The following is a 26,188-nucleotide window of genomic DNA, read 5'->3' as shown; positions in this document are numbered from 1 at the left end:
AGGCCATCCGTGCAACTTCCCGCTAATTCCATACCTAGGTGCATAAAACTGCACTAATGACGTTTTTGAGCTCATCGAGCTCAAAAATACAATTTATGTGTTATTTTGAGCTCTTCGAGCTCAAAAGTCTGATATAAGTATCATAGAACAATATTTTTTAAATTTTCAAACCGCACTAACTTTTAAATGAATCAACCGATTTTCACGCGGTTGGCAGTATTTGACGCAATTTTTTTAGTTTCATGAAGAATCTTCAAGTTTGAATTGATAAAACTAGGAAATTTGGAGTAATTCCAAAAAAAACACTTTTTTTGGTTTTCTCTCGTTCATGATATTTCTTGAACGAATTGACCAATTTTGACCGGCTTGACGGCAATCGACGTAATTTTTTCATACTAATAGCTGATTAGTTTTTGAAATCGATCAGTGCAGCCGTTTAAAAGTTATTCCAAAAAATGTCGGAGTTATGTTAAGAAAACACTTATTTCCAAATATTTTATCGAGGATATCTCTCGAACCAATCAACCGATTTCCACGTTTTTGGCGGCGATCGACGTGGTTTTTTAAGTTCTAAAATTATTCTGTATCATCAAAAACGATCCGAGAAGAAATGACGAAGTTATGTCAAAAAAACACTTTTTTCGGTTTTCTTTCGTTCACGATATTTCTCGAACGAATCAACCGATTTTGACCGGATTAGCGACGATCGGCGTGGTTTTTCAAGCTTAAGGGCGGATTAGTTTTTAAAGTTGATCGATAGAGCCGTTTAAAAGATATTCCAAAAAAACCACTTTCAAAAATGATTTTTTTCTTATTTTTTTTGAGATTTTTCAAAATTTCTCAAAATCTATCGGTCCGAATCGGTTCAAATTCTCAGGAAATCTAAGTTTGAGGGAACTCTTTAGAACGCCGTTTAGTACGTTCCGATCGGTTCAGTCGTTCAAAAGTTATAAGCGAGTCACATAGTCACACACACACATACAGACATAGTGACAACCTCGCGGGGATAGTCAGGAAAGCTTCTTGTGACCTTCGAACGTCGAGATCTGATGAAAACTCGATTTTTGCAAAACGGGGTGAAAACAATAACTTCCCGATTTTTGAAAATCTTTGATTTTCTTAGCGGGAAGTTAAAAATTTGTTTTTATTGTGACTGGTGGGACAGGCATTTGTGACTGGTGGGACAAGTACAAAATGTCTACATCAAGTTGTTTATTAAAAAGACTTTTATATTATTTCAACCTTAGAAACATTATTGTTTATATATTTAACTATAAATTATTTTGGATAATTAAAAAAACTAATTAAAAAAGACAAATAAAGGATTTAGCATGCTGACAACACGATCTTGATAAACTTAGGTGTTAATTAATAACGAACATAAAAAAATTTGTTCTTAAAACTATAATAATTAATATGTTAGTTAATAACAAACATAAAATGAATTTGTTGTTAAAAATATTAATACAACATTTGACCCGGATACAAGTTAGTACGGCTGAAAAGTTACTAAGAGAGAAAAATCGATTTTCTTATTGATTAAAAAAACATTTTCTTTACAAATTAGTAAAATATAAACTTTTTATAATAAATTAGGACTAAATTAGAATGAATTAGAGAAATTTTAAAATTTTAGTCATTTTCCCATTTTGCATGGAATTCCCCAGCAATAGAATTAATTTTGTTGGAATAAGTGAAATTTCTTGTCAAAAAAAAATTTTTTTTCGGTCGAGAAAATAATTAGGAAGAAAAATATTTTCTTGGCTCAAGTGAACTTTTTTTTTTCTGTGTAATTTTGGAATTACAGTGAAAATATTGGTTTTTTAAAAAAAAATATAAGAAACATCTTTTCTATAAAATTGAATTTTTAAAAACTGTTATTCAATAAATTTTTTATAGGACTAATATTTTTGCCTTAATATCAAAAATTTGAACTATTTATTTCAAAATTGCGGCAAAAATTTTGGCCCTACTTATCATAATAAATTAACTATTGCTGAAAAGTATGTGAAACATCAAAAAGGCACAAATCTAGGTCAAGGTCTTTCTAACGACACTAAATTTAATTAAAAAAAACTAATTTTGTCATTTAAATAAACTTTAAAGACAAAATTGTCTCATTCCCTTAATCATATAAATTATTACATTATAATTGTATCAGATTTAAAATTTCCCCTACAAAAATATAAGCCGACAAAACCTTGAAAGTATAATTTGCGTTAATGAGCTTAGCAAACATTGGTACAAGTAATACCGTTCTGTGGCGCCAGAAATTTACCTGTCGGATGTTAAACAAATCCGCGATTCTAAAAGAAAACAAAAAGACTATCGGTACTTTTCCGCTCGATCTCCAAGCGGAGAAAAGTCGCTTTAATTACTGATAACTATTAAATTAAATTTATCTTTTAATTACCAATCACAGATAATTATTAAATTATGATAATTAAACCAAGTAAAGTGTTAAATTAAAGAGTTTTTAATTTTAAAATTTTCTAATCAATTATTTATTGAAAAATAATATAATGTGATGATTTTGGGAGTTGTCGGCTTGTTAACATGGACACTTTTTTTTATAAATTAGATACTTAAATGCCGATAAATATATAAATATATAAATATATCTGTTTGTTGATTTTTGTTATTTCGAAACCGCCCTACTAGCAATTCCGACATGCTGTAGTTTTATTTAGTACCCGATTAAATTTTATTTGAATTTATAATTACGTTTTTTTTCACCGACTCTAGCGGGCTAATCGTGACATACATTAAAAATTAATACCTTTTCGGTACAGAAGATACTCGGCGATTAGAATCGAAATTTCTGTCAGAAAAAATTTTAAAAGTAGAATTTTTTGAGTAACGGTATTCAAAAAACTTACAATAAACTGATAGAAAGATTTGTTTATATTCAATAAGCTTTATTAACTTAATAAATGATTTTTTAAAAATAGGATTTAATAAATATTTATTAAGTTAATAAATTATTTATTAGACGGTTTATTAGATGTTAATAAATATTTGTTAATTAACAAATATTTATTAACAGTTAATAAGTAATTTATTAAGTACAATTTATTAACTGTTAATTAATATTTATTTAAAATAAAAAGCAAAAATAGCAATTTTCTTTTGATACTTTTTATAACTTCATAGCTGGAGTACATGATAATAATTAAATTCACTAAATAAATAAACCTTTTTAATATTTAAAAATATAAAAGATAATTATGAGCTGTGATAGAATTTGGTATTTTACAATAAACGTTATTATAATGTAATATAATTAATGCAAATAATTTATAAAGATGATTTTTATTTATAAAAAATCTTGATATCATATATTGCAAGCGAAACAAATTCACTCAACAAATATTTATTAACTGTTAATAAATATTTGTCAACTATTAATAAATATTTATTAACTATTAATAAATGTACTTTCCTCCCAAATTAATATTTATTAGTTAAAAAAATTTAATAAATTAAATAATTGTCTTCAAATGAATTAAATTATTAATAGTTAATAAATCCTTCTGTAAGTGTTCAATATAAATGAAAATCAGGATACATTTTAAAAAAAATTCGTACTTTTAAAATATAAAAATAAATTTCCGAGAATAATATTATGAAGGGAGTTTGAATGTTAAATTAACTGCGCAACCTCGACTAATACAAACGTGATGTTTCGAATTCTTCCCGAGGCCAATTGCCCACAACTCTTATTTATTTTATTCTTCTTAAATCCGTGAGGAAATTAAACCCTTTTTTTGCCAGTATCTTTTTAATAAAATCCCCAATGTCTAACTCGCTGTGTCTAATTGTCTTTGCAGCTGAAACGCGACACAAAGTAATCTTAATAACTGTGAGAAATTTAAAAAGCCGGTCGTTTTTATCTTCATCGCAATATAATCCATAAACTGTCTAAATAATTACTTTGAAAATTCATAACTTTTACAACTAAATATTTTTATTTAATGAAATAATTATTACTAAACTTTATCATTTTTAAATTAATCTATATTATTAAGAGTATAAGAAACTTTTATATCATTTTTATCAATAGTTAATTTATAATAAGTGTTCAGGCTGCATTTAAAAATGCTCTAGCTCTAGATAAATAATTAAGAAATGACCTTGTATCTTAAAAACTATTGACATTTATTAAAATATAAGCTCACCCCGACATTACACTCATTGAGACCTTTCATTTGAGTACCCACATCAATTTTTCATATATTTTATATATTTATATATATTATATATATGTATATATGAAAAATATATCAAAACTGCAAGTGGGTACTTAAAGAAAAGCTCTTGATGAGTGTAACATCAGGATGAGCTTATATCTTTAAAAATGTCAATATTTAATAAAGTACAGTGCAATTTAACAAAATTCATTATTTAATAAAGCAAGGTTGCTAATAACCTTTAATGTTACAAGCAGTAAACTAGGGTTTTAGTCACAGTACATAAGACGGCATTATACTTGAAGTTTAACTACATATAAATTAGATTCGGAAAAATTTATTTAGGCTGCATTTGAAAATGCTCTATTTCTAGCTACATAATAAAGAAATGACCTTGTATCTTGTGAACTATTGACATTTTTAAAGATATAAGCTCATCCTGATGATGCACTCATCGAGACCTTTCATTTGAGTACCTACATCAATTTTTCATATATTTTCTATATTTATGTATATTATATATATGTATATATGGAAAATATATCAAAAATGCAAGTGGGTACTCAAATGAAAGCTTTTGATGAGTATAACATCAGGATGAGCTCATATCTTTAAAAATGTCAATAATTAAGAAATGACTTTGTATCTTGTGAACTATTGACATTTTTAAAGATATAAGCTCACCCCGGTGTTACACTCATCGAGACCTTTCATTTGAGTACCCACATCAATTTTATATATATTTCATATATTTATATATATGTATATATGAAAAATATATCAAAAATGCATGTGGGTACTCAAATGAAAGCTCTTGATGAATGTAACATCAAAATGACTTTATATCTTTAAAAAATGAAATTGTATCTTATCAACTAATAATATTTCTAAATATATAAACTCATCCTGACATTACACTCATCGAGACCTTTCATTTGAGTACCCACATCAATTTTACATATATTTCATATATTTATATATATATATATATATATATATATATATATATATATATATATATATATATATATATATATATATAGATATGTATATATGAAAAATATATCAAAAATGCATGTGGGTACTTAAATAAAAGCTCTTGATGAGTGTACCATCAGGATGAGCTTATATCTTTAAAAATGTCAATAATTAAAAAATGAAATTGTATCTTATCAACTAATAATATTTTTAAATATATAAACTCATCCTGACATTACACTCATCGAGACCTTTTATTTGAATACCCACATCAATTTTTCATATATTTTATATATTTATATACATATTACATATATGAAAAATATATAAAAAATGTAACTGGGTACTCAAATGAAAGCTTTTGATGAGTGTAACCTCAAGATGAGCTTATATATTTAAAAATGTCAATAGTTAAAAAAATACAGTGCAATTTAACAAAAGTCATTATTTAATTGACCAAAAATTTATTTATTGTACTCCACAATTCTCAGCAGTCACGTAGTGACTGCTGATTGCTAGTTCAGAGAGAAAGCTTGAAATAATTGATTTTTGCCGTAAGATAGATTTTTAGTAACTCAAAAGTCAGGGGTTCGAATCCTAGCAACTGTTTATTTTTCTTTTTCTATAAAATTCAAATATAAATGTCTAATTTTTATCAAAATTTATGTTCTAAAAATTTAACTAATAATAAAACTATTTTTGTTATTAATTACAGAGTGTAATTTATGTCAGTAGTTTAAATGATTCGCATTTACTGATGTCAGATTTACCACGAGTGTCACGTATCGATAAACCATGCATAAAGTATGTGTAATGACACATAAAAACATAAAAGGTGGCTCATATATGTAATAATAATAACAACAATCCTAATAATGACAGTGAATAAAGGTAAAGTAGTACAGCGATAGTGACGCGTGACAACACGTTCAATTTAATAGCTTATATGTATATGTTTATACGGTAATATATATCGGTACCTTCATATAAATTAATAATGATTGGCATTATACATTACACATGGCGCCTGATTATATTTAACACTGGTATTTATTGTTTTGAAAGCTGAGTTTAGTTTCTAGTCACTTATGATTTATATCTCTGTCCGGCTGGCTACCAACTTTAACTACCATGTAATTTTTTTAAAAATTATTCATATAATTTTTATTTTTTATAATTATTTTTCCACGATTTTGATATCAAAAGAAACAATAATTTATATAAAATATCCAACGGAATTAATTATAATGAATAAAAAACTGTGATAATATAAATGAAAAAAAAAAAAAAAAAAAAAAAAAAAAAATGAAAATACCGTATAAATATCCTCTCGTGAATGATGATGATAAAAAACTAAGAGGTATATAAAATTTTTATTACTCTATCTATCTTGACCGTCGTTGATTGCCGATGCCGGTGAGATTATGGATTATAGCGGAAATCAGTATTTATGCAGATGGAACTTGCTCGCGACTCTGTTCCCTATGTACGGTGACATTTAGATTGTGATCAGATCTCCGATTACAACAACCTATCTTTAAGTGTTATTTGTTGGACATACCGCGAAATTTTAATGCTAATTTTGTCATTAACTCCCTCCATTGTTATATAAATTATTTTTTAAAAATTGGATATTAAATTTGTTTTTTTGATCATTTTTAATTAATTTATTTCTATAGTGAAAAAAAAAATTTTTTTGGTTAAAAAAAAATTAATTTTTTAAAAAACTGACGAAAAATTAATTTTTTATAAAATAAAAAATTAATTTTATCTTTTAATTTTAACTGGCAACTTTGCAGTCACTACGTGACTGCCGTGTAATTGTGAATTATAAATAAATAAAATTTTGCTTTATTAAATAATGACTTTTGTTAAATGGCACTGTACTTTCTTAAATATTGACGTTTTTGAAGATATAAGCTCATCCCGAGCTTACACTCATTAAGAGCTTTCATTTGAGTACCCACATGTATTTTTGATATATTTTTCATTTATACATATATATAATATATATAAATATATGAAAAATTGATATGGGTACTCAAATGAAAGCTCTTAATGAGTGTAAGCTCGGGATGAGCTTATATCTTTAAAAATGTCAATAGTTCTCAAAATACAAAGTCATTTCTTAATTAAAATTTATATACATCTATATATATAATATATATTTTAAAGATATAAGCTCATCTCGATAATACACTCATCAAGAGCTTTCATTTGAGACCCCACATGTATTTTTGATATATTTTTCATATATACATATATATAATATATATAAATATATGAAAAATTGATATGGGTACTCAAATGAAAGCTCTTAATGAGTGTAAGCTCGGGATGAGCTTATATATTTAAAAACGTCGATAGTTCTCAAAATACAAGGTCATTTCTAAATTAAAATTTATATACATATATACATAATATATATTTTAAAGATATAAGCTCATCCCGATGTTACACTCACCAAAAGCTTTCATTTGAGTACCCACATGCATTTTTGATATATTTTTTATGTATACATATATATAATATATATAAATATATAAAATATATGAAAAATTGGTGTGGGTACTCAAATGAAAAGTCTCGATGAGTATAACATCGAGATGAGCTTATATCTTTAAAAATGTCAATAGTTCACAAGATAAAAGGTCATTTCTTAATTATGTATCTAGAGGTAGAGCATTTTCCAATGCAGCCTAAATAATTTTTTCTGAATCTAATTTACACGTACTTAAACTTCAAGTATAATGTCGTCTTATGTACCGTGAATAAAACCCTGCTTTACTGCTTGCAACATTAAAGGTAACTAGCAACCTTGCTTTGTTAAATAATGAATTTTGTTAAATTGCACTGTACTTTCTTAAATATTGACATTTTTAAAGATATAAGCTCATTCCGATGTTACACTCATCAAGAGCTTTCATTTGAGTACCCACATGCATTTTGATATATTTTTCATATATACATATATAAAATATATATAAATATATGAAAAATCGATGTGGGTACTCAAATGAAAGGTCTCGATGAGTGTAATGTCGGGATGAGCTTATATCTTTAAAAATGTCAATAGTTCACAAAATATAGGTCATTTCTTAAATATGTATTTTGAAATAGAGCATTTTCGAATGCAACCTAAATATTTATCATAATAAATTGACTATCGGTGAGAATGATATAAAACCTTGAAAAGGCACAAATTCAAATCAAAACTTTTGCAATGACACTAAATTTCACTAAAAAACCGATTTTATCATATGACTATCCTGGACACAAAATTTTTCTTATTCTCTTAAATATTATAGATTACTTTATTTCTTATTTGAAGAAATATAAAATTTTTTTTTTCTAAAAAATTGACAAAAATTTAATTTCTTAATACAACATTGCTAATTTTTTAAAAAACAATTTTTTTTTACTATTATATTTATTTATTTTTTTCAGAAAGTACCAAGTCCAGAGTCATGGGAAAATTCTACAAACTAAAGTGAGTTTTTCATTTTTATCTCAATTAATAATTAATAAAAATTTTTAAGCTCTTTAAAGTATGCAGGATGAGAAAAAACAATACGATAATTGAAACTTATGATTGAGATATCAGTAAAACATGATAAATTAATGAGTAGTTGCCAAACAAGTTGATTATCATAAATAAATAAACCGATCGATCATAGAGGAATAATAAAGCATTAAAAATGTTGAAATATATATATAAAGATTTTTCAGGCGGACGTGATTGAAAATTAGCAGCTTATAGACGTTAAAAAAAGGTAAAAAATTATCAAGGATATGTGTTGGCGTAGCAATCGTCTAATACAATCAATCTTGTCAACAGGGCATGTCAATAGTCAATAGTAGTCAATAGTCAATACTCAATATTAAATTATAAATAGTAAATACTCGGTAACTCGGTAGTGAGCTGTAAAAAGCATTTATTTTAAATAACTTGATTGATATAGGCAATGACAATACAAGTCGCGTCTTTGTGTCGTGTCTGTCATCGATTATTTCCATTACACTTAGTACTACAACACCCGACAACATTTAATGTTATTATTCGATCAGTAATATTATACATACATCATCACAACAATAGAATATATAAAAGGGCAAAGGTGGGGCTTTTATTATTATTTTATTTTATTTCTGTTCCAGATAATTATTCAAATTTATTGTGAAAGTATCACAAGAGGTTTTTCAATTTTATAAATTTTTTTTTATTATATTTAATACACCAATCGCTTCTTTTTTTTCTATTATCAGGTTATGGGCTCGGACTTTTTTTTATTTTAATATTTCTACACTGATAGAAGGATTTGTTTATATTTAATAAGGTTTATTAACTTAATAAATGATTTTTTAAAAATAGGATTTAATAAATATTTATTAAGTTAATAAATTATTTATTAGACGGTTTATTAGATGATAATAAATATTTGTTAATTAACAAATATTTATTAACAGTTAATAAATATTTATTAATGGTTAATGAATATTTGTTAACTGTTAACAAATATTTATTTAAAATAAAAAGCAAAAATAGCAATTTTCTTTTGACACTTTTTATAACTCTACAGCTGGAATACAAGATAATAATTAAATTCACTAAATAAGTTAACCTTTTTAATATTTAAAAATATAAAAGATAATTATGAGCTGTGATAGAATTTGCTGTTTTACAATAAACGTTATTATAATGTAATATAATTAATGCAAATAATTTATAAAGATTTTTATTTATAAGCAATCTTTATATGACATTGCAAGCGAAACAAATTCACTCAACAAAATATTTATTAACTGCACTGATAGAAGGATTTGTTTATAGTTAAAAATATTTGTTAATATTTAACAAATCATTTATTAGAGACCGCTTTTTAGTCTTTAACAAACATTTTTTAGTATTTAAAAAGATTTATTAATATTTAATAAATGAATATCAGATTTATTAAATACAAACAAATCATTTTAAATACTAAGAAATATTTGTTTAATAGATAGATAGATAGATAACTTTATTTATGCCAAAGCCAAACTGGCCAATTGGCAAAACATATTTACATCGTATATAACAATTTTTACATTTACATTTTATAACAATTTTTAATTAAAAATATAATATAAACATAATCTGAAGATTTAATTTTTATAGTTATGGTTTAAAACATAAAAATCTGAAGATTTAACCACTTAATATTTTGATTTGAATTTAACTAAACTACTTAATTATCTGAATTAAATAAATAATCAAACATCTTATTCTTGAAGACTTCTATACTAGACGCTCTTATTATGTCCACTGGTAATTCTTCCCAGAGACGAATGCAAGTGACAACAAAAGAGAATTCATAATATGTGGTCGAAAAGTTTGGCATTTTAAAATTTACATTATTTCTCTTCACTGCAAGTCTTTCTGAACGTCTAGTATCAAGATCCTCAAGAAATAATTCCCGCAGATAGTCAGGTTTGCCCGTATCTAGTAATTTATAAAAATAACAAGCAAGGTAATAAATACTAAAAAGTGGTCTCTAATAAATGATTTGTTAACTATTAACAAAGATTTTTTAATACAAATAAATCCTTCTATCAGTGTGTTAATAAATATTTGTTAACTATTAATAAATACTTATTGACTATTAATAAATGTACTTTCCTCCCAAATAAATATTTGAATGTTAAAAAATATTTAATAAATCCTTCTATCAGTGAAGGTATTAATTTTTTTAAAAAGTAGTAGTTATTTATTTTGGTCCAATTTTGAGAATAAGAGTTTTCATCAAATCTCTTTTTTCAATATTCATTTGATATTTTTATATTATTCCTAATATATGAGGTGGAAGATTTTTTTATCTACGAGAATAACTTTAAGAAAAATTATTTAAACTGGAAAATTTTAATACATTTATAGGTATATTAATTTATATATACTTGATTTTTTTATACTCTACTTATTACACCGATAAAACCTATTCTACTTTATTATCTAGTTATTCAAAGTTACGGATTTTATTAATTTATTTCCAAAAAGAAATTAGAAACTTGAGAAAGATATTTCGATAATAAAGTTATTTCATTTTTTACCAGTAGTTTTTCCAACAACTTTGACATTTTTAAACTTCCCGCTTTGAAAATTAATTTTTTTAAAAAATACCAAGTTATTGATTGTCGGTGGAATTTTGAGAATAAGAGTTTTCATCAGATCTCCAGGTTTTGAGGTCCTAGGAAGCTGTTCCGACTATTCCCGGCTGGACGTCCGGCCGTGTGTATGTATGTAAATAAAATTTTGCCGTAGGATATCTTTAGAACGAATCAACCGATCGAGATGAGCGACACGGCGTTCTAAAGTGTTCATTGAGACTTCGATCTGATTAGATTTTAAAGTCAATCGCCAGAGCCCTTTCAAAGAAATTCAAAAAATAAAAACCAAAAATACATTTTTTTTAAGTTTTTTCTAAATAACTTTCTAAATATTTGACTAATCAACTCCAGACAGCAGAGACACTTTTTTGGACTTGAAAAACTAAGTCGAATGCCGCCAAGCAAGTCAAAATCGAACGACAAGTTCAAAAATTCTAGCCATTAAAAAATTTCTAAATACTCGTTTTTTTTTGAGATAACTTTTAAATTCTTCAATCCATCGACTCCAGACAAACAATTTTTGTACTTAAAAAATTGCGTTGAATGCCGCCAAGCAAATCAAAATCAAACGACGCGTTCAAAAATTTTAGCCCTTAAAAAATTTCTAAATAATCATTTGAATTTTTTGGCTCGAAGAGCTAAAAATCAACTAGTTAGAAAATTTTCGAGCGAAGCTCGAAAAAAGCAGAAGGTTTCAAAGATGACCTACAGGTCAACCGCCTTTTAAATGATACCGCCTTGATTGATTTTAATGATACAAGAGATTTAAATTCAAATGATAAATCGTTGAAAGAATAAATTAAAAAATGTAAAAATAATAATGACCCCGGCAATGTGATAATAAATATAATCTGAAATCAATAAAGTGAAAGTATTATATTATATGGATGTAATTTTTTCGGCGTAGGGTATCATGATACTGAATAGTAAATAGTAAAGCGACTTAATAAATGTCGTGCATGAATGTGAAATAGAAGCTATTACTATTAACTATCAACTATGAACTCTTATAATAGCAGTAGTGAAACGAGTGAATATGAAAAACGCCTACATATTCATAGTGCGACATAAGCAGAACTAACAGGCTTATAGTAAATCGTAAATGCCGAGAAACACGGTAATCATCAATGAGTTATGTTTTATGTTTTAATGTTATAATGTCTAGTTAAAGCTCCCGAGTCCCGATCTTAACAACTGTAGAGTTAAACTACTCTACACATATCTTTACCTATGAGTATCTACTCCTACTCATTTCCAGTAATCAAAACTAATCTGATACTTTATTTATTTATTTATTTATTCATAATTATATTTATATCTAATTGTGCAATCTTTATATCTGTTTGAAAATATGTGTCAATCATACTATTTATTATTCTAGCTTGTATTGATAAATCTTGGATTGGAAAATTTTATTATCTGTAGAAAATTTTAAGCTCTTACATTTAAAAAAATTTTAATTTTTTTGTTCACTGATGGAAGGATTTATTAACTATTAATAATTTAATTTATTTGAAGACAAATATTTAATTTAATAAAATTAAAAGTTATCTCAAAAAAAATTTAGAAAATTTTTAATGGCTAGAATTTTTGAACGCGTCGTTTGATTTTGATTTACTTGGCGGCATTCAACGCAATTTTTTAAGTACAAAAATTGTTTGTCTTAAGTCGATGGATTGAAGAATTTAAAAGTTATCTCAAAAAAACGAGTATTTAGAAATTTTTTAATGGCTAGAATTTTTGAACTTGTCGTTCGATTTTGACTTGCTTGGCGGCATTCAACTTAGTTTTTCAAGTCCAAAAAAGTGTCTCTGCTGTCTGGAGTTGATTAGTCAAATATTTAGAAAGTTATTTAGAAAAAACTTAAAAAAAATGTATTTTTGGTTTTTATTTTTTGAATTTCTTTGAAAGGGTTCTGGCGATTGACTTTAAAATCTAATCAGATCGAAGTCTCAATGAACACTTTAGAACGCCGTGTCGGTCATCTCGATCGGTTGATTCGTTCTAAAGATATCCTACGGCAAAATTTTATTTACATACATACACACGGCCGGACGTCCAGCCGGGAATAGTCGGAACAGCTTCCTAGGACCTCAAAACCTGGAGATCTGATGAAAACTCTTATTCTCAAAATTCCACCGACAATCAATAACTTGGTATTTTAAAAAAAAATTAATTTTCAAAGCGGAAAGTTTAAAAATGTCAAAGCTGTTGGAAAAACTACTGGTAAAAAATGAAATAACTTTATTATCGAAATATCTTTCTCAAGTTTCTAATTTCTTATTAGAAATAAATTAATAAAAGTCGTAACTTTGAATAACTAGATAATAAAGTAGAATAGGTTTTATCGGTGTAATAAGTAGAGTATAAAAAAAATCAAGTATATATAAATTAATATATCTATATATGTATTAAAATTTTCCAGTTTAATTAATTTTTCTTAAAGTTATACTCAGAGATAAAAAAATCTTCCACCTTATAAATTAGGAAAAATATAAAAATATCAAATGAATATTGAAAAAAGAGGTTTTATGAAAACTAAAGAGAAAGAAAAATTTCTTGACTGGAGAACAAAATTCTTGGCCGAAGTAAAAATTTTTCTTTAAATTCTATTCTTGGTGGAAGTCATTTTTTTTTAATTCAAATTATCATAAATACTTGACACAATAAATTTTTATATTTGATCAAGATTTTTAGATACTTTAGGGAAGCAGCGCCACCTACTTCAGCTGAGAAAAAAATTTTCTCACCTTGAGAAAATTTTTCTCGAGAATATTTGATACCCATTTTATATTATGTTAGCGTGCAATTATACATATTGAATGAAAAAAAAAATGATGAAATATTATTTGATCTTGCCATTTGACATGTTAATCATTAATAATATTAATGAAAATTTACTTCTATTTTTATATTTAATTTTTTGGAGCAAGAGAGAAATTTTCTCAAGACAAGAAAATTTACTTCTATCAAGAACTAAATTTTTTGGAGCTCGAGGCTGAATTTTCTCAAAACAAGATTTTCTTGACTTAAATAAATTTTCTTGGATCAAGATACGTATTTTTTAAAGCACGAGAATTAATTTTTGGAATAAGTGAAATTTCTTGTCAAAAAAAAATTTTTTTTCGCTCAAGAAAATAATTAGGAAGAAAAATATTTTCTTGGCTCAAGTGAACCTTTTTTTCTGTGTATTTTAAAAATTGCTATTTTCCAATTTTAAAAAGTAATAATGTTAACACCCCGATAATAAATCTTAAAATTTTATTTTATTTATCTATAAATTTGTAAAATAAAGTTATAACTCAGAATTTATCCAGTTGAATCCTCTCGGCATTAGCGTTTATTATTATTTAAATCTTTTCTTTAAGATTCACCGCGTATTGCGAGAGTAATTTCTCCAGCCGCCCACGTGGAAGCGTCTCTCAGAAATAGACAAGAATTAAAAAACCCGCGTTAAGTCTTTTATTAAAAATTGAGCTGTTAAAACTTCGCCGTCTTTCACGATACAATTTATGCCTTATTTAACCAAAATTTTATAATTAAAAATCTTTAATAATTTTCATAACTGTTTTTATAAAAAAAAAAAAATTTTTTTATAAAAAACAACATTGTAGTAACTAAAGATAGATTATCCGATAGCGTAACGACAGTAGTACAGGACATATCTGATTTTATCCGAGTAGCACTCAAGTGAATGTCTGAACGTATCAGTTTGATCGGAACAGTTTTTTGCATTTAACTATCGATCATTAGATATTACTTAGCGATTTTTTCCGATAACGACGCGGATGTTTGGATTTTTAATTCTCCTGATTAAATTCCTGCAACATTTTTTACCGCGTTATCTCTCGTATCGTTAATTACTTACTTACTTACTTACTTACTCCATTTGTAGATTATTAATTATTTTAATCACATAAAAATTTTTATTTTTTGCCAATCATTCGTCTTTGCATTAAAAATTTATTTAAATAAATAAAATGAGAGACATTTATTATTTTGTCGTACGGCAGTACGGTAGACCAATAGAGAGGCGTAATAGCCAGTGAGAGGCGTTTTTACATTAACCAATCAACAGTTTTGTTCACTTATTTTATTACACCTCACGTCTATTAATAAATAATAATAATAAATTTATACTAGCCAGTAATTCCAATAATTTAGTTGGAATTCTTGGCGCAATTTTAATCAATCGTTGCACAGTAGAAAATTTTGCGGCAGTCCGGCAAAAAATTTTAAACTTTTTTTTGTGTAAGTAAACATTTTTTTAATGACATTAAAGTTAGCAGATAATTTATTGGTTTTATTTAATAAATAAATTTGTGCCGAAAAATTATTTTTAAAAAAAATGCAATTTTAGTTTTTTTTAATTTCGACGTCATTTTTTTTTGTCATTAAAAAATGACCTTGTATCTTGGGAATTAATGACATTTTTAAAGATATAAGCTCATCCCGATATTATACTCATCGAGACCTTTCATTTGAGTACCCACATCAATTTTTCATATATTTATATATATATTATATATATATATATATATATGTATATATGAAAAATATATCAAAAATGCATATGGGTACTCAAATGAAAGCTCTTAATGAGTGTCACATCAAAATGAGTTTATATCTTTAAAAATGTCAATATTTAAGAAAGTACAGTGCAATTTAATAAAATTCATTATTTAATTAAGCAATGTTGCTAGTAACCTTCAATGTTACAAGCAGTAAACCAGGGTTTTAGTCACGGTACATAAGACGACATGATACTTGAAGTTTATGAACATATAAATTAGATTCGGAAAAATTTATTTAAGCTGCGTTTGAAAATTCTCTATCTCTGGGTACATAATTAAGAAATGACCTTGTATTTTGTGAACTATTGACATTTTTAAAGATATAAGCTCATCCTGATGTTATACTCATCGAGACCTTTCATTTGAGTACCCACATCAATTTTTCATATATTTTATATATTTATATATATCATATATATGTGTATATGAAAAATATATCAAAAATGCATGTGGGTACTCAAATGAAAGCTCTTGATGAGTGTAACATTAAAATGACTTTATATCTTAACAAATGTCAATAATTAAGAAATGACATTGTATCTTGTAAACTAATGAAATTTTTAAAGAAATAAGCTCATCCCGATGTTATACTTGTCAAGACCTTTCATTTGAGTACGCGCATCAATTTTATATATATATATATATATATATATATATATATATATATGAAAAATATATTAAAAATGCATGTGGGTACTCCAATGAAAGCTCTTGATGAGTGTAACATTAAGATGAGCTTATATTTTTAAAATATATATTATATATAATGTATATATGAAAAATATATCAAAAATGCATGTGGGTACTCCAATGAAAGCTCTTGATGAATGTAACATCAGGATGAGCTTATATCTTTAAAAATATCAATGCGTCAGAAAGTACAGTGCAATTTAACAAAATTCATTATTTTATAAAGCAAAATTTTGTTTATCTATATTTCACAAATCATGGCAGTCACGTAGTGACTGCTAGGTTGCTAGTTTATTTATTAAAATCATTAAACATATGCTAAATTAATTTTAATTTTTTTTTGACGCAAAATTTCTCTTGTGAATTTATAAAATTGAAAAAAAATCAATTTTTATTAATAAAAATTACGCGCCTAATTTTTATGTAAACACGATAACTCCCAAAAAAATTGATGAATCGAGACCGGATTTTTTTTATTAGATTCAGAATTTAATTAACTTGTGCCCTATTTAATATCAATAGTCTAGTATTCATAATTTTATTTTTAATTATATTTTTATTAAAATTCACTGTGAAAATTCTTTCTAAAAAATTACTTAAATATTTTTTCTTCTTTTAAAAATTAAATATACAATTTATTTTTTTTCTTAAAAAAACATCTGACAATTTTAAAACTTTTTATAAATTTTCCAAAAAAATTTTATTAAATAATAAAAAAATTTTTTTTGTACTTACAGATTAGAAGAAGCATGTCACAGATGGAAAATTTTAAATCCCAACAAGTGGAAGAGGAGTCAATTAAATTGTCCCTAATAAAATCACCGGCTAATTACAGCAAGAGCAACAACCAGTGGTTGTTATTATTATTGATGATTTATGTTTGTTTAATTCGGTTTTACAACTGGAGTAAATCTAAAAAAAAATCACACGATGTTCTGGATGTTGTGACCATAAAAGATAATTGTGATGATACTTACAATTACATTTGTAACAATTTAACAGTGACATTATCATTAATATCATTATCATTAGCATTGCAGTGTTCAAGTGTTGCAGTAATGGCAATGACTAATTACATCAAGTAATTTATATATCTATGTATCTTGTTAAGTGACGTGACTCAGTAACTCTTATTTAAAAGATATTCTTCTTAATATTTTTTTATTCGCTGGTCTTTAATAATCGGTCCACTAAATTATAAGACAACGACAAGTTGTACAACGGCCTTACTGCTGGCCTGGCCAGCTACTATGCGAATTGCAGATCTTACAATTCTTATTGCGGTAAGTTTTTTTTTTATTATTATTTACCGCTTGTTAATAACTGCTAGCAAGCTGCAGTCACTACGTGACTGCCAAAATTCGCGAATTTTCTATATTATTAAGAGAATAAAGTGGATTTTTATGGTTAAATTTGGTATCGTTGGAAAAGTTTTGATCTGGAGTTGTGCCTTTTCAAGGTTTTATATCATTCTCACCAATAGTCAATTTATAATGATAAATATTTAGGCTGCATTCGAAAATTCTCTATCTCTAGATACATAATTGAGAAATGACCTTATATCTTGTAAACTATTGACATTTTTGAAGATATAAGCTCATCCCGATGCTACACTCATCAAGACCTTTCATTTGAGTACCCACATCAATTTTTTATAGATTTTATATATTTATATATTTCACAAATACCATATATATAAAATATATAAAAAAATACCATGTTGGTACTTAAATGAAAGATCTCGATGAGCGTAGCATCAAAATGAGTTTGTATCTTAAAAAATGTCAATAATTAAGAAATGACCTCTTATCTTGTAAATTATTGACATTTTTTAAGATATAAGCTCATCCCGACATTACACTAATTGAGACCTTTCATTTGAGTACCCACATCAATTTTTCATATATTTATATATATTATATTTATGTATATATGAAAAATATATCAAACATGCAAGTGGGTACTCAAATGAAAGCTCTTGATGAGTGTAACATCGGGATGAGCTTATATCTTCAAAATATATATCATATATATGTATATATGAAAAATATATCAATAATGCATGTGGGTACTCAAATGAAAGCTCTTGATGAGTGTAACATCGGGATGAGCTCATTTCTTTAAAATATAAATTATATACATATGTATATAAATTTTAATTAAGAAATAACCTTGTATTTTGAGAACTATTGACATTTTTAAAGATATAAGCTCATCCTGATATTACAGCCATCGAAACCTTTCATTTGAGTACCCACATCAATTTATCACATATATATATATATATATATATATATATATATATATATATATATATATATATATATATATACATATAAAAATGCATGCGGGTCCTCAAATGGATGCCCTAGATGAGTGTAACATCGGAATGAGCTTATATCTTTAAAATATATATTATATGTGTATATATATGAATTTTAATTAAGAAATGACCTTATATTTTGAGAACTATTGGCATTTTTAAAGATACAAGATCATTCCAACACTGCGCTCATCGAGACCTTTCATTTGAGTACCTACATCAATTTTTCATATATTTTATATATTTGTATATATTGTATATATGTATATATGAAAAATATATCAAAAATGCAAGAGGGTACTCAAATGAAAGCTCTTGATGAGTGTATTATCAGGACGAGCTTATATCTTCAAAATATATATTATATATATGTATGTATGAAAAATATATCATAAATGCATGTGGGTACTCAAATGAAAGCTCTTGATGAGTGTAATATCGGGATGAGCTTATATCTTCAAAAACGTCAATATTTATGAAAGTACAATGCAATTTAACAAAATTCATTATTTAATAAAGCAAAATTCTATTTATTTATAGTTCGTAAATCACGGCTAGTGGTTAATTAATGATTTTTTTATATTTATGACTATACATATTTTAGGGAATTTTTAAATAATTTTTAAAAATAATAGTGCTATTACAGGATTAATTAAAAATAATTTAATGGACAAATGTGACGGAAAAAATTTATAGAACCAAAAAACTGTTGAAAACTCCTTCAAAAACTTTACATAAAAAATTGACTACTAAAAAATATGTAAAGCTAAAATTTGGAAGAAAGGAAGAGAAATATGACAAAATTGATAGAACCTTTTTTGTAGAGAATTTAGTTTTTATAATTTTCCCGTATTTTTAATATTTTACCCAAAATCGGCATTTTTAATTTTTGAAAAATAAGAACAAGTTTTATAACTTTATTTTTGGAGTTAAAATTTTGAAGAAAAAATAGGAGATAAGGTAAAATTGATAAGAGACTTTTTTGTAGAAAGTAAAATTTAAACTTGAAAATTCAAAACTTTTTATTTATTAATAATATTGCAATTTAATAAATTAATTTTATCATAAAAAAACTCGAGTCAAAATTTTTCTTATTCTTTTATAAATATATTATTGATTATACTCATACAGATGTCGAAGCCATTCCAAGCCTGGATAAAAAAACTAAAAAATATTTTTAATAACGATAACTCATCATGTAATTAGCTCCGTAAAACTTGTCGGGGTGCTAATTATTTTCCTCGTTAAATCCCCAACAAAAAACCACACACGCCGAGAGATTGAGTAAAATATTGTGAATTTAATAAAATTCGTATGGAATAAACTGACCGGTCATGGTTGTTAATTACCAGCTAGAATAATAATAACAATGGTTGTGATTATGGATAGGAATAAAGTGGCGAGAAAGATGTGTAATATAATGTAATATGTAGGAGAAAAGTTAATAATGTAGATAGAATAAATGTACATAAAAGAGTCACACGCTGGGACGGTAAGACGTTAAGACGCTGAATGTTTGGACAGCGTGGCGGACATATATACTCGCAAACTTCCAACACCGCATCTTTCTTGGATGATTGACGTGTATAAACATTTACTTAGTCACCTTGGACACGGTGTCTAACATTCACGGTTTATTCCTCCGACATTTTAATCCTATCCCTTTTTATTTTTTTGTATTTTATATCATTTATAAAATTCTACTCGTTATGTTCTCTAATTATTTATCATTATACATTATGAGAAAAAATTACTTTGGAGAAAAAAAAGGATTCTTACAATTAATTAAATTGTTGGAAATTTTAAAAACTTTTATTTATTTCCAGCTAAAAAAGTAAAATTTTTCAAATTTTTTGTTGCAATTTTAAAATAAATGATTCAGATTTTTAATATTGGTCCTAAAAAAAATTTATTGAATAAAAGTTGTTCAAAATTTAATTTTGTAAAAAAAATGTTTCTTATGATTTTTTAAGTCAAGAAAAATTTCTTGTCTGGAGAACAAAATTCTTGACTCAAGAAAATTTGTCGGGTGCTTGAAGGAAAACCGAAGTTATGTTGGCCGAAGTTAAAATTTTTCTTTAAATTCTATTCTTGGTGGAAGTCTTTTTTCTTAATTCAAATTATCATAAATACTTGATACAATAAATTTTCATATTTGATCAAGATTTTTAGATACTTTAGGGAAGCAGCGCCACCTACTTCAGCTGAGAAACAAATTTTCTCACCTTGAGAAAATTTTTCTCGAGAATATTTGATACCCATTTTATATTATTTTAGCGTGCAATTATACATAATGAATGAAAAAAATTGATGAAATATTATTTGATCTTCCCATTTGACATGTTAATCAATAAAAATTCACTTCTATCTTTATATTTAATTTTTTGGAGCAAGAGAGAAATTTTCTCAAGACAAAAAAATTTACTTCTATCAAGAACTAAATTTTTTGGAGCAAGAGGCTGAATTTTCTCAAAACACGATTTTCTTGAATTGAATAAATTTTCTTGGATCAAAATACGTATTTATAAAACAAGATAATTAATTTTATTGGAATAAGTGAAATTTCTTGTCAAAAATAAATTTTTTTTTCACTCAAGAAAATAATTAGGAAGAAAAATGTTTTCTTGGCTCAAGTGAACCTTTTTTTCTGTGTAAGAGACATTTCTTTTTAAATTAAATTTTGAACAACTTTTGTTCAAAAAATTTTTTCAAAAACTTTTGTAATAAAATTTTTTATACGGCCAATATTTTCGCCATAATATAAAAAATTCGAATCATTAATTATGAATTGTTATTTTAAATTTGAGAAAAATTTTTATAAATCTTAATTTTGGAATTAAAGCGAAAATATTCTTTCTTTTTTTTCAAATCATAAGAAACATTTTTAACTTCCAGCTAAGAAAATTGAAAATTTTCAAAAATCGTGAAGTTATTGGTTTTACCCCATTTCTTCAAAAATCGAGTTTTCATCAGATCTTGACGTTTTGAGGTCCTAGGAAGCTTTCCTGACTATTCCCGCGAGGGTGTCACTATGTCTGTATGTATGTGTGTGTGTGTAAGTATGTAAACCTCTTATAACTTTTGAACGGTTGAACCGATTTCATCGCGGTTGGTGCCATTCGAAAGGGCTTCGCCAAACTTAGATTTCCTGTTAATTTGAACCGATTTGGACCGATAGATTTTGAGAAATTTGGAGAAATCTAAAAAAAAGTAGGAAAAAAAATTTTTTCTTAAGTGGTTTTTTTGGCATAACTTTTAAACGGCTCAACCGATCGATTCCAAAAACTAATCAGCTCTCAACCTTGAAAAACCACGTCGATCGCCGCCAATCCGGTCAAAATCGGTTGATTCGTTCGAGAGATATCGTGAACGAAAGAAAACCGAAAAAAGTGTTTTTTCAGAGATACTCTGAAATTTCTAGTTTGACCAATTGAAACTTAGAAATTATTTATAAGGCTTAAAAAACTACGTAGAATTCCGCCAACCGCGTAAAAATCGGTTCATTCATTCAAAAGTTATTGCGGTATGAACATTCAAAAAATAGTGTTCTATGAAACTTCTATCAGACTTTTGAGCTCAAAGAGCTCAAAAGCATAGAAGAGGTATTTTTTTGAGCTCGGAGAGCTTAAAACAACACACAGATTGTACTTTTGAGCTCGAAGAGCTCAAAAAAGCGGCCAGGTATTAACGGAATTAGCGGGAAGTTGCAGGGATGGCCTTTAGGGTCAACCGTTTTCCTAATTTATTTTTTTAAAACTAAATTTTGAACTTTTGTTCAAAAAATTTTTTACGACCAATATTTTCGCCTTAATATAAAAAATTTGACCCATTAATTACAAACTATAATTCAAAATTTGCGGCAAAAATCTTAGCGCTAATTTTAAGTTACAAAACTAAAAAAAAAAATTTTAAACTTTATTAACCCGTCAGAACTCACGTGAATTTTAATGTCTCACTTGCACTACAACGCCGCTCTATAAGTCGGATGTTGTTGCGTGAGCAAAATGCTCATAACGTGAGTGCTGACGGGTTAAAAACCATAAATTAAAATTTTCTTCAAAAATATATCACCACTTTATAATTAATTAAAAAAAAAAAAAAAAAAAAAAAAAAACAATTTTTTAATATCAACCGGATAGAATAAATTAATAAAATTCCCCATTTTGACAAAAATAAAATTTATGAATAAAAGTTAAATAAATTTTCTAGAGTATCAATTAAAAGTCCGATAAAATTTTGTCGAGCTGCAAAAAAAAGAAAAATAATAAAAGCAATTAGCATATTTGAATATTTTTGCTCTGCATATTAATGGATAAAATGGAGCTTCTTCCTTTCATGCAAGCTATTATTAAATTACAGCGATTACATCGGCGATTTATCAATACTTAAGTTGACAAGTCAACGATGATACCGATGGTGGAAAATGTATTTCGATAAAAGAGTATTAATTTAAAAAATGAAATGTAATATTTCCCTGGCGCCAAGTCTCGATAATATTATCATACTTTTATAATCAGTATAATAATCTAATGGTTTAAATATATAAATATATAAATGGTAAATGCGTAATAGTAATGTATGTTTAATACGCGTGTAATAATGAGTCCGGTATGTGAGTACAGATTAGAGTAGAGTATAGTGAGACTTACTGCAAGTATGGTATTAAATAAAACACTGTCAGGGGTCAATATACACCTTTATATAAATATATCTCATATATATATAAATGTTAGATATGTTATGGTTGGTACTTATATTAACACACGAGAGTACAGCGTGTACCTGTCGTTCAACTCGACGTGTCGTAAAATACTTAGAGCATAACCGGACAAGACACAAGATAAAGATCATTTTATTATTTATATTTATATATTATTTTATTTTATTTTATTTTATTTTATTTAGTTTTTTTATGTTCGCAATAGATTTTTTTTCCCGGCATTTTAATTTTAATGTCTCTATTTAGATTTTGATCTAATGGAAATTATTACAACTTTTACTTAAATCTTGGGTAATAATATTATTCACCGACAAGTTTATCATTTTTATTATGATTATTTTTTTTAAAAACCTTGAAGCTTATATATATTTTACAAATAGTAATTTTGTAAAATTCAAAAGTTCGCACTTATAGAAGGATTTATTAACTATTAATAATTTAATTTATTTGAAGACAATTTTTTAATTTATTAAATATTTTTTAACCAATAAATATTTATTTGGAAGGAAAGTACATTTATTAATAGTTAATAAGTATTTATTAATAGTTAACAAATATTTATTAACAGTTAATAAATATTTTGTTGAGTGAATTTGTTTCGCTTGCAATGTCATATGATATGAAGATTGCTTATAAATAAAAATCATCTTTATAAATTATTTACATTAATTATATTACATTATAATAACGTTAATTGTAAAATTGCAAATTCTATCACAGCTCATAATTATCTTTTATATTTTTAAATATTAAAAAGGTTTATTTATTTAGTGAATTTAATTATTATCATGTATTCCAGCTAGAGTTATAGAAAGTGTCAAAAGAAAATTGCTATTTTAGCTTTTTATTTTAAATAAATATTTGTTAACAGTTAACAAACATTCATTAACCATTAATAAATATTTATTAATAAATTGTATAGAATAAATTACTTATTAACTGTTAATAAATATTTGTTAACTGTTAACAAATATTTATTAACATTTAATAAATAATTTATTAACTGTTAATAAATATTTATTAAATCCTATGGTGTTAAAAAATCATTTATTAACAGTGAATAAAGTTTATTAAATATAAACAAATATTTTTATCAGTGCAGGTTATGGGTCCAGATTTTTTTCCATTGTAATATTTCTAGGTCTAATGATTCTGCACTGATAGAAGGTTTTATTAACTATTAATAATTTAATTTATTCGAAGACAATAATTTAATTTATTAAATTTTAATAAATATTTTTCAACATTTAATAAATATTTATTTGGAAGGAAAGTACATTTATTAATAGTTAACAAATATTTATTAACAGAATAAATATTTTGTTGAGTGAATTTGTTTCGCTTGCAATATATGATATCAAGATTGCTTATAAATAAAAATCATCTTTATAAATTATTTGCATTAATTATATTACATTATAATAACGTTTATTGTAAAATAGCAAATTCTATCACAGCTCATAATTATCTTTTATATTTTTAAATATTAAAAAGGTTTATTTATTTAGTGAATTTAATTATTATCATGTATTCTAGCTATGAAGTTATAAAAAGTGTCAAAAGAAAATTGCTATTTTTGCTTTTTATTTTAAATAAATATTTGTTAGCAGTTAACAAATATTCATTAACCATTAATAAATATTTATTAACAGTTAATAAATTGTACTTAATAAATTGCTTATTAGCTGTTAATAAATATTTGTTAACTGTTAACAAATATTTATTAACATTTAATAAATCGTATTTAATAAATAATTAACTGTTAATAAATATCCGAACAAAAACAGTTTCACTGTAAAAAAGTCGCGCCAAGTCCACGTTCATAAGACTATTAGGAAAAAAAATTTTTTTTTTTCTTTACAAAAAGATACAAAATAAAAAAATAAAAAAATCTAAGTAACCGATATGATTGTTTATGATTTTCGGAAATTAAAAAAAATTTTATTGTAAATTTAAAAATAAAAAAAAAATTTTAGAACGTATTTAGTGTGCGTGGCTGCAAAATATTTTACTTTTAATGAAATTCGTAAAATCTATTTACTAGGACTTTAAAAAAATTGAAATACACAATGACGCACACCAAGTACGTTCTAAAAATTTTTTAATTTTTAAATTTACAATAAAATTTTTTTAATTTCCGAAAATCATAAACAATCATATCGGTTACTTAGATTTTTTATTTTTTATTTTGTATCTTTGTAAGGAAAAAAAAATTTTTTTCCTAATAGTCTTATGAACGTGGACTTGGCGCGACTTTTTACAGTGAAACTGTTTTTGTTCGGATTTTAGTATTTTTGTAATTATAATGAAAATTTACAATTGATAACAACTTAAATCTCGTGTTGACTGCATTTTTACTGCAAACTATCCCCTTTACGCTAGAGTTCATGTACATGTAATTCCAGTGCACCCTGGCGGCCATAGATGCAAGCTATGAATCACTTTTTTTTACTGTAGTTGCGTGTCTATAGGAAGGATTACTACACATATTCATTTTATCTAGTCTGTGGCGCTGATATTCCCCATCGAAAAAAAGTCAGGATCGAAATTTCTGGGCTTACTATAGTTTGTG

General features: G+C 25.7%; 1 protein-coding gene across 4 annotated transcripts in view; it reads left to right on the top strand.

The window, feature by feature from the left end:
- Positions 1-26,188, top strand: part of LOC123267500 — a 54,391-nt gene that overhangs the window by 22,688 nt on the left and 5,515 nt on the right. Inside the window, exons 1-3 of one of the 4 annotated variants that reach the window (XM_044732168.1) lie at positions 7,898-7,973; positions 8,616-8,658; positions 17,311-17,856. In XM_044732168.1, the coding sequence (XP_044588103.1) occupies positions 17,824-17,856 (33 nt within the window). In that variant the 5' untranslated portion in view covers positions 7,898-7,973; positions 8,616-8,658; positions 17,311-17,823. Of the gene's footprint in view, positions 1-7,897; positions 7,974-8,615; positions 8,659-9,176; positions 9,287-15,480; positions 15,561-17,310; positions 17,857-26,188 lie in introns of those variants that run through there. The other 3 variants (XM_044732167.1, XM_044732169.1, XM_044732170.1) reach the window with 3 other exon arrangements.

Source organism: Cotesia glomerata, linkage group LG6 (assembly GCF_020080835.1).
Source record: "Cotesia glomerata isolate CgM1 linkage group LG6, MPM_Cglom_v2.3, whole genome shotgun sequence".
In the NCBI taxonomy this organism is placed as follows: domain Eukaryota; kingdom Metazoa; phylum Arthropoda; class Insecta; order Hymenoptera; family Braconidae; genus Cotesia; species Cotesia glomerata.
The sequence above is the reverse complement of the archived record's forward strand: the minus strand, read 5'-3'. Positions and strand labels throughout refer to the sequence as shown.